The sequence below is a fragment of the Miniopterus natalensis genome, chromosome 2 (genome assembly GCF_054644295.1).
Source record: "Miniopterus natalensis isolate mMinNat1 chromosome 2, mMinNat1.hap1, whole genome shotgun sequence".
Classification (NCBI taxonomy): Eukaryota; Metazoa; Chordata; class Mammalia; order Chiroptera; family Miniopteridae; genus Miniopterus; species Miniopterus natalensis.
The window spans coordinates 168951512-168966756 of record NC_142082.1 but is presented as its reverse complement, the minus strand read 5'-3'; the positions used below and the strand labels follow the sequence as shown (position 1 = coordinate 168966756).

The 15245-nt window shown below is 36.3% G+C and overlaps 1 protein-coding gene across 3 annotated transcripts in view; it reads left to right on the top strand.

Moving 5' to 3' along the window:
* Window positions 1-15245, top strand: part of NR2C1 (nuclear receptor subfamily 2 group C member 1) — a 41391-nt gene that overhangs the window by 7850 nt on the left and 18296 nt on the right. For all 3 annotated transcript variants that reach the window (XM_016221774.2, XM_016221772.2, XM_016221773.2), the window contains exons 2-7: window positions 3891-3964; window positions 7014-7244; window positions 10768-10849; window positions 11431-11610; window positions 12804-12951; window positions 13049-13139. In XM_016221774.2, coding sequence (XP_016077260.1) covers window positions 3911-3964; window positions 7014-7244; window positions 10768-10849; window positions 11431-11610; window positions 12804-12951; window positions 13049-13139 — 786 coding nt within the window. In that variant the 5' untranslated portion in view covers window positions 3891-3910. The remainder of the gene's footprint in view (window positions 1-3890; window positions 3965-7013; window positions 7245-10767; window positions 10850-11430; window positions 11611-12803; window positions 12952-13048; window positions 13140-15245) is intronic.

Sequence of the window (15245 nt, the reverse complement as noted above, 5' to 3'; positions counted from 1 at the left end):
TGCCCCATACTTCTAAGGGGCCCCTAGCCTGGCAATAGTGGCAGCTGGCCTTGGTTCGCAGCTTGGCCTCTCCTGGGCACCACCAAGCCCAGCACAAGTAGCAGCCAGATTGCTTTGTAGCTCATGCCAGGTATCCCTGAGCCAAACACAGGTGGGCTGACCTTAGCCTGCACCTCCTGGGAGTCCCCAGAGCCAGCACACCCAGTGGACAGCTTTAGACCATGTTGAAGCACCACCCAACCACCTCCACAAGCGATACACTCAAGGACTGGACACCAGAGCCCTGCTAAAGTAAGTCCTATTTTGTGGAGTGGGCCCACCCCAGCACAGCTGATCCTCTACAGTGGTCACAGCCAGTCCTTGTAGCCAGTCAGTCTAGGGGGTAAATCCCTCCCGTTGACATGAAAACAGCAATCAAGGCTCAACTACAACAGAAGGATGTATATGGCCTATATGGGGCAGGGTGGTGGTGTCACATCTGGAGTTCCCAGTTCAGGTGAATGGGGAGGTGGTTCCACTGGACCCGACAGGACACCTACTACATTAGGCCAGTCTACCAAGCCAGGGAGACCTGGCAGCTATACCTAATACATAGGAGCAAACATAAGGGGGACTGCCAAAATGAGGAGACAAAGATGTCACAAATGAAAGAACAGAATTAAACTCCAGAAAAAATAAACAAAATGGAGACAAGCAAACTACTGGATACAAAGTTCAAAACACTGGTTATAGGGATGCTCAGTGAACTTAAGGGAAGAGTGAACTTAGGTGAACTTAGAGAGAACTTCAACAGCATAAAAAAGGACACGAAAACCATAAAAAAGAACCAGTCAGAAATGAAGGATACCTTAACTGAAATGACTAATTTACAGGAAATCAACAATAGAGTAGATGAAACTAAGAATCAAAATAGCAGTTTGTATTATAAGGAAGCAAAAACAATCAGAACAGCAAGAAAAAGAATCCAAAAAAATGATAGCATAAGGAGCCTCTGGGACTTCAAGTGTACCAACATTCGTATCTTGGGGGTGACAAGGAGAATAGAGGGAGCAAGAAATTGAAAACCTGTTTGAAAAGTGACAGAAAAATTCCCTAAATTGGTGAAGGAAATAGACATACAAGTCCAGGAAGCACAGCCTCAAACAAGATGAACCCAAAGAGGCCCACACTATGACACATCATAATTAAAATGCAAAAGGTAAAAGACAGAAAAAGAATCTTAAAAGAAGAGAAAAGCAGTTAGTTTCCTATAGGGGAGCTCCCATAAGACTGTCAGTTGATTTCTCAACTGAGAAACTTCGCAGGCCAGAAGGGATTGGCAAGAAATCTTCAAAGTGATGAAAAGCAAGGGCCTACAACCAAGATTACACTACCCAGAGAAGCTGTCACTTAGAATCGAAGGACACAGAAAGAACTTCCCAGACAAGAAAAAGCTAAAGGAGTTTACCACCACCAAATCAGTATTACATGAAATGTTAAAGGGCCTTTTAGAAGAAGAAAAGGGGAAAAAAGATAATAAAAAATATGAACAATAAAATGGCAATAAATATATATCTATCAGCAATTGAACCTAAAAACAAAATAAATGAACAAGCAGAACAGAAACAGACTCATTGATACAGAGAACATTTTGATGATTGCCAGATGGGAGGGAGGTTGAGGGCATTGGGTGAAAAAGGTAAAGGAATTGAGAAGCACAGATTGGTAGTAACGGAATAGTCACGGGGATATAAAATACAGCATAGGGAATACAGTCAATAATATTCTAATAACTGTGTGTGGTATCAGATGGGTACAAGATTTATTGGGATGGTCACTTAGTAAGTTGAATAATGTCTAATGACTGGGGTATACACCTGAAACATACAATGTTGTATGTCAGCTGTAACTGAAAAATTTAAAATGATTGAAAAGAATAAGTTAATGAGCTGGCTTGACAGACACCTAACAGGCTTTACAATTAGGATATATTAAATAGTTTAAGGTCACAATGGAAGCTATGTTTGGCTAGAAAGGAGTCTAAAGTCAGAAATGTTGGTCTTAGTCTTTCTTTCTGGTCCAATATGTTTCCCAGATTCCTCTTGTTTCTGTTTTTGCTCCACACAAATTGGGTATAGGATGGAAGAATTTTGAAATGCATGCTAGAAAAAGCCTGGATTGCCTTAAAGAGATTGTTGAGTAGAAATATAGAGGTCAAAGGCAGTTCTGGTGAGGGTTCGGAAAGGAAAGAGAAGAGCTATAATAAAAGCTGCTGTAGTCTTGGATATACACATATCATGAACAGAATTTTGGTAGACAGGAACATTAAAGGTGCTTTTGATGAGGGCTCAGATGAAAATGAACATGTTACTGGACACTGGAGGGAGGGGAACACAGCAAATAATTTGGCTGTGTTGTGTTCTAGTGTTTTGTGTAAAGTAGAAATTGTAAGTGATAAACTTGGATATTTATCTGATTTCTAAGCGAAGTGTTGAAGATGCAGCCTGATTTCCTTTTGCTGCTTATAATAAAATGTGAGAGGAGATAAATCAAAGTTGTTATTAAAAAATACGGAACCAGAACTTGAAGATTTGGGAAATGCTCAGTTTATTTATATTTCGAAAAAAGAGAAGGCATGTACTGGAGAGACTACCCAGGGTGTAACTGGACAATCATTTGCTAAAGAGATTATGGGTATGTGATTTATTGATCCAATCAGTCATCTCAACAGAAGCCAGGAATAGAGATGGTTTATCCAGGAGACATCTGTAGAGGACAACTCTCTTTGATAGCTTGCACCACTGAATTGCCTGGAGCAACAAGATTTTTGAGAATTTTACACCAGCAGAAATGCTGCCCAGGACACAGATGAGATGAAATGAAGGAAGGCTCTTGGACTTCTGGGATTCTACTGGATGGGCCAATAGAGCTGTTCAGTTTCAAACCTGTGTTAGCCTTCAAGAAAAGGGAAGAATTACTTCAAAGATGGGTCAGAAGTTGAAAGGGCTAGCACTGTTACCATGTGCCCAGAACACAAGGCCTGGGGAGCAGCACTGTCTCCTCGGTTGGTTCCAGAGAGGTGGAGGCCACTGCTTTTCAGTCTAGTGAGAGATAGTTGAATAATCAAACTAAATATTGAACACTGCTTTTACCACAACTAATTGAAGCACTTAAAATTTTAGTGAAAGTAATCAAAGGAAAAAATTCAGATAATTTGGCAATTAATATTATAGTTATAGAATATTAGTGAATTTATGACAAACTATATAAAATGTAAAGCCAGAAGTAAATTTATATTCTTGACTACCTCATGTAGAGAAAAAGCAAAATTCAAAGTCAACTCATTAATCTTACAATCTTACTCAAATTCATTTGAAGACCGCTTTACATTAAATTCAAATTAACCTTAATATAAGAAATTGCCACTAATGAAGAACAATCATTAGTGAAGTGATTCTAGAGAAATCTTCCATTCTTCTGAATGAATGTAATTATTTTGTCAGTTATATTTGATAAAAGTGTGTTAAGTGGCTACAGTGATAGGTTTGTTTACAGGTAGGATTGCCCTTGTTTAAATTAATAAATTACTACTGACCTGTGTTAGAGTTCTCCTGTTTAGGCTGCAGTATCTATGAAAAGTGAAATTGTTTGGATGAATAGTTTTTTTAAGTAGACATTTTCAGAATACTTAAAAGCAAAGAGAATAATTTTATGAACCCCTGTGTGAACTTCACCAGTCTTCAGTAACTGTCATTGCACAGTCATTTTGTTTTATTTATTCCCTCCCATCCCCACTAACCTAACTGGATTGTTTTGAAGAAAATACTATCATATAATTTCATTTCTAAATTCTTCAATAAATATGTTTTTGTGTGTATAATTATGAAAAGGCATCTTTTTATTTTTGGCAGGACGCTTTGGCAAGTAGATCATGGCAACCATAGAAGAAATTGCACATCAAATTATTGAACAGCAAATGGGAGAGGTATGTTTAGCTTACAGTTCATCCACTGATTCACCAAACTTAATTACCCCAAATGTGTATGCTAGGTTCTGGAAACAGAGAGTAGCTTTAATCTAGTGAAAGACAGTTGAATAATCAGATAATCACAATAGAATATGGTAAGTGCCATGGTAGATAATTGCATAGGATGCCTGACAGCACAGAAGAAGACAGTTAAAGAATTGGGGAAGAGTTTGGGGACCTGGTCAGAGAATATTTGGGGAGGGTACAAAATTTGAGGGTGGCCTTAATGGACCAGTGGGAGCAGATCCACGTCAGTAGACAGATCTTCGTTTTTAAAAGTTATTATGTCCCACTCCTTAGTAAGAGGGACATAATCCAGAGGCTTTCAAAGTATCATTGAGGGACTATTTCAGAGAATCAGCAAGGTCAAAACCATTTTAATAATAGTACTAAAATGTTATTTGCCTTTTCATTATCATTCTCTCACAGTATACAGGAGAATTTTCCAGAGGCGACATGGCATGTGATACTGTGTGATGAAATGTGTCACCATTTAAAAGGTGCACATAACTCAGTGAACCAATGTTTCCCAAATGACCAACGTATGATGTTACAAAATCACTCATGAGTAAAGGATCCATTCAAATTGCAGGATAGACCAATGGAATTTAATATAGTTTCTGATTCCACATTGCAACAAACCTTTAAGGAGCTACCACTTGTCAAGTTTTGGTGTAGTATCAAAGAACAGTATCTACAGTGTGAAGAGGGTTAATAAGATATTCCTGTCCCTTTCAATCAATAAATGTAAGGCTGTATTTTCTTTCTTACTTCTTTCTGTATTTTAACCAAAACAACATATTGCGACAGATTAAATGCAGAGGCAGACATGAGAATCTAGCTTCTATTAAGCTGGACAGTAAACAGTTTTCAAAAATGTAAATCAGTGCCACTGTCCCCACTAAGATTTTGTTTGTAAATATACATATTTTTCATTAAAAATATTATGTTACTTATGTTAACATTTAATGAGTTATTTTTAAGTTATTAATACATATTTTTAAAATTTCTCTGAATTTCTAATATGATAAGTACCATAGATAATAACTCACATAAAGAAAAGCCCTTTGGGACTTTCAGTAATTTTTAGAGTAGAACAGTAGGATCCTGAGACCTGGAAAGTGTTTCCATGCTCTATTAATCTATTTACTGTTCTTTAATGAAGACCATTTGTATTGCCTTCGTTTCCAGTTATAATTACTATGCTGCAGTAAACATCCTTTTACTCATCTAAGCAAAGTGTTTCAAACCAGTGACAGTTGCACCAGGCATGCATCTACTGCTCTTTTCTCTGAGAAACAAGTGGAGCTGTTAGACTTTTATTCAATTCACAATGACTATTACTGATAGAAATAAAAGAAAAAGAAAAAAACAACAACCCATAGAACAGCTTAAACTTTACATGGTAAAATTTGTTATAGATGAGCCGATTCAAAGTCACATCTTACGGTATCATTGAAAATACAAACGTTTAGGGAGGATGGAGACTGGGTTCGGTGGGAATAATCTATGTAAAATAAATTTGGCAGCAGTTAAAACTGCACCTAGAAAGATAGGACATGGTAGAAATGGTCAAAAAAGAAAAAGTGGCAGCAGTTGTGATCAAGACAGTCTGCTCTAGACAAAAACCACTTAGTGATTCAGAACTTCGTTGTAAATTTTTCATAGAAAATAATCTTGATGATAATATTTCAGGGAAATGGAAAAAGGTGTAAACAAACTCTGCCATTTAAAAACTGAATCAAGGAATTAAATTGGCTTAATGAGATTACTCTGTAAAGTATTTGCTCGCCAACAGCAGAAATCCTCAGTACTGGCCTAGTTCTCTTTATTCATGAACTTGCTTTTCCCCAGATTACTCCATCTTAGTAGATGGCAGTTTTGTCCTTCAAATTCCTCAGGCCAAATTTTTAAAGTCATCCTTGACTCTTCTCTCCTTATATTCCACATCCAGTCCATCAGCTCATCTTGTCACCTTTCCCTTCATAAAATATCTCAAATTCAGTTGTCCCCCATCTCCCAGCATGGCTGCTACTATGTTCTCAGCCAGTATCTCTGCCCATATATAATACCCAGATACTGCCAGTATCTGTGCAATAACATCCTTTCTGGTCTCCCTTAATTCTATTCTAGAACAGTCACAATCTAGTCTTCACAGTAAGTGTAGAATGATCCTTTTTGAGAAAATTCCTGGCACTTCTCTGCTCCATAAACCCTTCAGTGTAGCTCCATTTCATGCTGTAGGAGACCCAGACCTTGTATGGCCTAGGAAGCCTTGTATAATCTGGCCCCTGCTGTCACTCAGATCCCATCTTTTACCATAATCAGTCTCTTCCACTGTTTTACTTAGCTCTCCTGCGGTGCTTCTTGCTTCATCTGTGTCCAACACTCTTCTGCCCCACAGCCTTTTATGTTGTTTCCTTTCCCTAGGATGCACTTCCTGTAGCTATTCCTAAACCTCGGTCTTTCACTTCACTTACGTCTGTGCAAAAATGTTGTATCCTCATCACCCTCATTCCATCAGTGACTGTCACCTTACCCTGCTTTATTTTCTTCATAGCAGTGACTATTATCTGACAATATTATATGCTTATTTGGTTTTTGTCTGTCTTTTCTCACTAAGATAAAGCTTTATGAGAACAAAGATTTTGCTTTGTTTATTGCTTCACCCAAGACCCAGAATAAACAGTGCTTTGCAAATAGAATACACCCAGCATATGTTTGTCTAGATGGAATGTGGAAGGGAAGGGGAAAGAAGGAATCAAAATAACGAGGTCTAAATGTTCTTACTTATATCTTTTTGTACGTTTGTTTATTTCTGTAAGATAGGATTTCATGGAAGTAGAATTGCTAATTTAAAAGGCGTGTGTGTTTATGTTTATTATATATTGAATATATATGTAATTGGGTATGCTTTTCTAGTTTTGTCTGAAGGTATGACAAAATTGTGTTCTTTGAGGGAAAAATTTGAGTTGATTTGATTATTAATTTTACATGATTGTGTTAGGTTGTTACAGAGCACCAAACTGGCCAGAAAATCCAGATTGTGACAGCACTTGATCATAACACACCAGGCAAACAGTTCATTCTGACAAATCACGATGGCTCTACTCCAAGCAAAGTCATATTGGCCAGGCAAGATTCCACGCCAGGGAAAGTTTTTTTCACAACTCCAGATGCAGCAGGTGTCAACCAGTTATTTTTTACAACTCCTGATCTGTCTGCACAACACCTCCAGGTAAATAACTATAGTGTCTTTTCATCTTACGCTTGAAAAGAATTAAAAAGCATCTCATAAGTATAAGTCCAGATCTTAAGACTTGAGATTCTGCATGTTCTGTAGAAAAAAATCTTGCATAAAATGATGTGCTGTACAGATTAGCTCTGGTAACTGTCCTATAGGCCACTGTACTTTTTCCTTACACGTCCTTATGCATATATTTTGGGGGCTCTTAGTTAGCTGCATACAGTAAGACCCACTCTGACTAGTTTGGCAGGAAGGGATTTAATAAAGAATGTAGACAGCTCAAAGAATTGTTGGCAAGGCTACAGAATAGTTCTAGGTCCTATTTCCAAAAATAACTACTGCAGCACGCTTGAGAACTTGCTTCTAAGGGACCTACTACTTCTGCATAGTTAGGAAACTGCCTGATCAGGAGCTCCTTCAGTAGCTGCAGTTTCCAGGATCAAGCTGCCTGTGCCTTGAACAAGCAGCTTCCAAATCAAGAAGTTGCTATCATAGGTGCTGTCTTTCTCAATTAGCCTCTTCTGTTATCTAAATTTTCATTGATACAGCAAGTTGTCTACCCTATGGTCTGCTTTAATCAAACTCAGTCCTGTAGATTAGCTTTACATTGTGTTAGTGTTAATTTTTGCTATATATTATATTTCAAGAGCCAGTTAGGACTTTTACATACTGTGTGCCTGTGGTTATTTAGATATTTTTACTGCTAGTTGCTATAATTGAATATAAATACAGTGAACCTGCAAGTTTGCCTTCAGTGAGATTTGGGGGGATTGCACACTTAAAATTGGATTCCATATTTTTTAATGAAAAACTGATCAAAAGAAAATTCTTTTTAGGCTTGAAAAAATCCTAATTCATAAAATACAAAATCTTGTGCAGCCAGTGTGGCTCAGTGGTTGAGCGTCAACCTATGAACCAGGAGTTCTCAATTCAGTTCCTGGTTAGGACACATGCTCGAGTTGTGGGCTTGATCAGCAGTAGGGGGCGTGCAGGAGGCAGCCAATCAATGATTCTCTCATAATTGATGTTTCTATTTCTCTCTCCTTCTGCCTTCCTTTCTCTGAAATCAGTTTTGCTTATGTATCCTGATAGATTCTGTTCTTTCAGTTACATCATTTTTAGAAACTGCTAAGGTAGAAAATGGGTAGGATTTATAAAAAGTTATCAGCAAGACAGCAATCATTAAAAAAATTTATAACATTATGCATACCTTACTTTATTTTTTAACAGATTTGATTTTTTAAATCTATCTTTATTATTGAAAGTATTACAGATGTCCCTTTTTCCCCCCAACAGATTTGATTTTTTAAAAAGTTTTACACTTACAGAAATATTAAGCAGTTAATATACAGAATTCCCATATAACCTCCCAACACACAGTTTTTCCTATTATTAACATTTTGCATTAGTATGACACATTTGTTATAATTAATGAACTAATATTGAGACATTATTAACTAAAATAAATAGATATTTTTAATTTTCCCTAATTTTTACCTAATATTCTTTTTTGTTTCAGGATACCATATTGCATTTAGTTGCCATGTCTCCTTAGATTCCTCTTACTTAGGACCATTTCTTGTACTCTCCTTGTATTTGATGACCGTGACAGTTTTGAGGTATACTGGTCAGGTATATTGTAGGTTGCCCCACTCTGAGACTTTGGCTGATGTTTTTCTCATACTAGATTGGGGTTGTGGGTTTTGGATAAGAGGATCACAGACGTTAAATGTCGTTTTCATTACATCATATCCAAGGTACTTACTCTCATCATGCTTTATGACTAGTGACATTAACCTTGACCCCCTGGATGAAGAAATATGTGTCATATTTTTTACTCTTTTAAGAAAAAATTTTTGTATTATAAAAATAAAGGTAATACTGGTAATTTGACTGCTTTATGGGTTATTGCCAAGGACAATGAAAGAGAAACAAGTATAGGATGGAATTCCCTGGTCTAAGATTTGATTTCTGGTCTGGTGACTTAAGTTGGCATGTGGGCAAGTCCCTTACCCTCTTAATATCTCTTCTACCCTTAGAAATAAATAGCAGAGAAAATAATAACACTATTTGTAATAGATGTGCTAGTAAGGAAAAGAGTGGTATTTGTCTTAGATGCTTTCAAAGGATATCTAAATCAGAATTTGTTTAAAAGTTTATTCAAGTCTGATTTTTATGGTGATATGAAAAGAAGTGATACCACTATAATGTAATAAAGAACAGCTTTTTTAAGGACTGTTTAAAGTTTTTAAAATCAGAGTTACTCCTAAAGGCATTCACACCCCTAAGAGAAGAAAGAGTCAAAGTAGAGAATTACTTTGTGGGTTGTTTTAAAGCAGAGGGAAGGTGTTTACTAAATGCTATATCACATTTTTTGGATTGAATTAATTTGTTCACTTTTCAAAAGATTGAAAGAAAATGATGAAAAGGTTGAAGGATAAACCTAAAAGAAGAAACTAGTATTTTACTAGCATTAGCTGTACTTTGTGATGAGCCCTTTATGTAATCTAAAGAGGTTTAATAATTTACCCAAGGCCATTGCACCTGGTCCCACTAACTTGCTACCATTTATCAGACTCTAGAGTCCGTGCTCTCAACCGCTACACCTACCCAAACCTGAGACAGCTCATTAATGAAAAGTTTATGCCTTTTTATATCAGCTGTATTTCCATAATTATAAGTTAATACACCAGTGAAATATTTTTCTTTAAAAAAATTTATAGTTATTTTTTATGCTGTTATAGCATATTTTAGTCATGTCATTCCATGTGGAAAGGTTCTGAGCTGTTTAAAAACAAATGACCTGATAGGATTGATAACTGCTGCAATAATTTGATGTGTCCCGTATGCATATTAAATGCTTAATCTATGAGATGCATTAAAAACTATTTGTGGCCCTGGCTGGTTTGGCTCAGTGGTTAGAGCGTCCGTCTGTGGACCAAAGAGTTGCAGGTTTGATTCCTGGTCAAGGGCACATACCTTGGTTGCAGGTTCGATCCCCAGCCCCAGTCAGGCTCATGCAGGAGGCAACCGTCTGATGTGTCTGTCTCACGTCAATGTCTCTCTCCCTCTTCTTCTCTCCCTCTCCCTCTCTCTCTCTCCCTCTCTCTCCCCCTCTCCCTCCCCCTCCCCCTTCTGCCCTCTCTCTCTCTCTCTCTCCCCCCCCTCTAAAAAAAAAACCAATGGAAAAAATATCTTCTGGTGAGGATTAAAAAAACCCAAAAAAACTACTTGTGTATTCATGTGTTTAACAAGTTGTTTAATGAAATTTTTAATGAAATTGTTACGGAACAAGTTAAAAAGGCATTCTTACTATCTTTGCTTCTTTTTACCTATATGTTAAGAAAATTACAAATAGTTTAATTGCTATATGCATAATAATAGAGTTAAAAGATTCAGAATAACTTAGAAAGCAAAAGGACTAACTTAATGTCCTTTTAATTTTTTACATAAGAGCATTATTGAATAATAACAAATTATTGTGTTTGGTTTTGTTTTGGGGGATTTTCTTTAGCTCTTGGCAGATAATTCCTCTTCAGATCAAGGACCAAATAAGATTTTTGATCTTTGCGTAGTATGTGGAGACAAAGCATCAGGTAATATTAAAAATAACTTCCTATGTGTGTTGTGTTGTTAAAATCTCTGCTAGAGCTTTACTCAGAGTGTGTTCAGTTTGATAATAGATGTTGTGCCAAAGAAATGGTTTGTGAAATGATAGGTTAATCAGAGAGCTATAGGTGTTTCCAGAGATTTAGAAAGTGGAACCCACAGTGAGGAGGAATTATAGTTCAAATACTAACTGGTATATCTTTTTTCAGAGCATAGTTTTCAGATTAAAATATACAGTATATAACAGAACTATAATTTGTAAATGATATCAGAAGTGAAAATAGTTATTATGTTAAATCATGAGGTCTGAGTGATTTTGTTTCTTTTTCTCCTATTTTCCATACCATTGTTAAGGTTACTGTATAAAATTTTAAAAACTTATGTTGTTCAGTGTATCTTATTAGAGAATATGGTTGTTTAATTTTCTGTTTGGTTACTCCTAAAGTTTTTTTTCATGTCATAAACTCAAAAATCCCAGTGTTATCTCATATTTGTTGTTTAAAGGGAAGAAATGGCCTCATTTCATTTCTGTTCTAAAATGTGTGACTTCTGAACATTTTGTCTCTAGGGCGTCATTATGGAGCAGTAACTTGTGAAGGCTGCAAAGGATTTTTTAAAAGAAGTATCCGAAAAAATTTAGTTTACTCATGTCGAGGATCTAAGGACTGTATTATCAATAAACACCATCGAAACCGCTGTCAATACTGCAGGTTACAGAGATGTATTGCGTTTGGAATGAAACAAGACTGTATGTATTAGCTTTAAAGGAGGAAATTAAGGATTCAGGCAAACTCTAGAAGTATGTTAAAATTAGCACATTAAAATGTGTCAATTTTATATGCTTTTTAATTTAGTTTTCCAACTAAAATATAGAAATATGTATATATGTATATTTTTAATTCACTCAATAAGTATTTATTGAGGACCTATATGCCACTTGTGTGTTTCTAGTTTGAATATGGTAAAAAAAAAAAAAGCACAAAGTTTAGTTTTTGATAGTTCATATTGATTGAATTCTCACTATGCCTAACTGTATAGTGCATGAACTAACTTTCTTGTTCTCACAGCATAATTCTGTGCAGTAAGTACTGCTGTTAACTATTTTACATTTGAGTAACTTGTTCAAGGTCACACAACTAAGAAGTGGCAAAACTTGGATTTGAATATTGGTAGCTTCTTTTCTCATAAAATGTACATTTAACAACTATACCATCTCCTAAGTATCATGAAACAAAACTCCTATAAAATAAGTGAAATATATTACCTATATTTTATAAGTGAAGACTGAGCAATTGAATTACTTCTCAAGTCCCTCTCCACCTTTAACTAAAAAAAAACAAATCTAACTGGTCTTTTTTTTTTTTTTTTTTTTTTTTAAATATATCTTTATTGATTTCAGAGAGAGGAAGGGAGAGGGGGAGAGAGAGAGAGAAACATCAATGATGAGAGAGTCATTGATCGACTGCCTCCTGCACACCCCCCACTGGGGATCGAGTCTGCAACCCAGGCATGTGCCCTGACCGGGAATTGAACCTCGATCTCCTGGATCCTAGGTCGATGCTCAACCACTGAGCCACACCCAGCTGGGCTAACTGGTCTTTTTGTGGCTCTTATTAGTATTGTTTTCAAATGGTTAAATATGATTTCATTTACTCATACAAATTTCAAATATAAGGGTTCCTCTACATTTCTACCACAGCAGTGCCAGGAAGAGAAAAGAGAAGGAGAGATGCAAAATGGCCACTTTTGCTATTTAGTATTACAGTTTACTAAAGCAACTTTGTTGAATTTGCAGGTAATTTCTAAAGATAGATGGTTCGTTATCTTTGGAGTTCAATTATGGTAACCATGTCTCCTATTAGCAGCATTGCTTACCTAGAGCTTATATTTATAATTGCCTATAAATTCTGCATTGTGACATAGTGTACCATGTTTTTGTAGCTGTTCAGTGTGAAAGAAAACCCATTGAAGTATCACGAGAAAAATCTTCCAACTGTGCGGCTTCAACAGAAAAAATCTACATTCGAAAAGACCTTCGAAGCCCATTAGCTGCAACTCCAACTTTTGTAACTGATAGTGAAACCGCAAGGTATAGTAAAAACAACAAACAAAACATATTAAGTAGCCGGTCATTTGTTTTTCTTCCCATTGAAACTAAGGCAAAAATTTGTTCTTGTTTGTTACAGGTCAGCAGGACTGTTAGATTCAGGAATGTTTGTGAATATTCATCATTCTGGAATAAAAACTGAGTCAGCTGTGCTGATGACACCAGATAAGGTGTGTTTAGTATAATTAATGTAAAGATTAAACATTTTTAAGCTTTTAAAATGGATTCCTTTATTTCTATCAGTTAGTCAATTGATTTGGTCTTAACTATTCCCTATTACAAGTTGCTTTTTAAAAAATATAAATTATCAACTGTCTGGTAGTGTCAAATAACAGCTAAAACAATTTAGTGATGAGTTTGATGTCCTTTATTCAAGGGAAACAATCCATGCGTTGGGGGAGTACAGTGCCTCCTAAGCAGTGGAGCACTGGCCCCTGGGGAATTTGGGCAAGAGTGAGTTTTACAGGGCAGTGGAAGCAGCAGCAAGGAGACAGCATGGCTGGCTGTGAAGTTAGGGATTTCCTTTTCAGGCCAGCGGCTCCTGTTTTCCTAGGGTAAGGTAAGCTAGCCAGGCTGAGTTGGAGGATTGTTATTGGAGTATGTTAGGTTTCCTTGATAGATTTTCCTGTAAGTACAGGCTGACTTAGTTTAGGTTTGTGACCTAGGCAGGGCCACTGTAGTGCCCTCCATTTTGTGGATCCTGCTACTATAGGAATTAACTTTATCAGTAGAAATGTTTATTATTCCACTAGGACAATTATAGCTTCAATGTGAAAGTGACAAACACTTAAAAGTCTTCCAGAGTTTTTTAATCTTGAAATAAAAGTCCTCATAAATAGATATTTATAATAAGTGAAATAATTTTAATATTACTGTTGTATTTCAGTAAAATCTCTTGGCAGATTTTATAGTGCCAAGAGAAATTGCTAACACACTCTACTCAAATCATTGACTTGAGAGTAGGAGTGGGGTTGCAGGCTCCCTCACACTGTGTATCCAAGTCATCTAGGTTCTCTTAGAGATTTGGAGCAGCTCCTTATTGAGCAAGGGGTCTAAAGGAAAAAAGGTTTGTTTATTTAGATTGAACATATAAAATTTCTCTAGTCTTCGGAAGACCCCTTAGGAGAACAAAAAAATTTTCTCCTGAAGACTCATATCTGAGAACTTGTTTCTCTTGGCCTGTGATGTGGTCTGGTTTTATATACCCTTTAAGATTATTCATCCTAATTATGACCAGATTTGTTGTATATTCACTGCTTGATACTTTAATGCGCTCTTAATACTTGTGCTCTTGAGTCAAATTTCAGCTGCCACCTGCTAGCTGCATAATCTTGGGCAAGTTATATGACCTTTCAGTGTCTCATTTTCCTTTTTCACCTGTAAAGTAAGGATGAGAGTGTCCACCTTACAGGCTGCACTGTAGCATGTTGCTATTAAGTGAGGAGGTTTGGCCTCTTACCGTATACTTTGGAGTTAAGAGATTTCCCTAGTCTTGTCTCCATGATTCTAGGTGGGATTGGTAGTTGGAATTTCACTGATGTATTAACTCCTTTGGGAAAGGAAGGGAACTAAGTGTTGTTGAGAAATTACTATTTGTCCAGACGTCGTGCAGTCTGTACATCTTCGTATTAAATTGTAATAACATCCTTGTGGGTAAGTTTCTGACAAATGGTTCCCAAACTGTCCAGTCACATTCTCAGGTCTTTCCACATTGCCTAAGAGTGACAAAACTTGAAAATTTAGTTACATGGACATGTTATGAAATGGAAGAGAATATATAAGTATTTGTTTTAGTTGAAAATTAAAACATGTAAAAACGTTAAATTCTTTTAGTCGTATATAAAGAAGTCTGGAGCAGAGTGGTTAGGATGTGGCTTCCCACCCTGCTTCCCCTATTTACTGCTGGAGTGGCAATGGGTAATTCTTCTTGTCAGCAATAAAGGGATGATTCTTATTTCACAGGGTTGTTGTCAGGATTAAATAAAATATCTAAGTAGTAATCATTTAAGAACTCAGTAAGTGGTGGGTTACTCAGTAAATGATTTTGGGACCATTCATTAATTTGGGGACACCACAAAAATTGTTTCATTCTACTTACCAAATTTAATTTCTTTACGGAAAATAAAGAATTGCCATAACAAATGACACAACACAGAAACATGTATTAGGATTAAGGACACTAAAAACAAAAACCATAAAGGAAGAATAAAAAATATTATTAAGGGATCCTGTCACTATACCATAGAAGGCAACTGAAGACCTTTTATTAGGTTAAG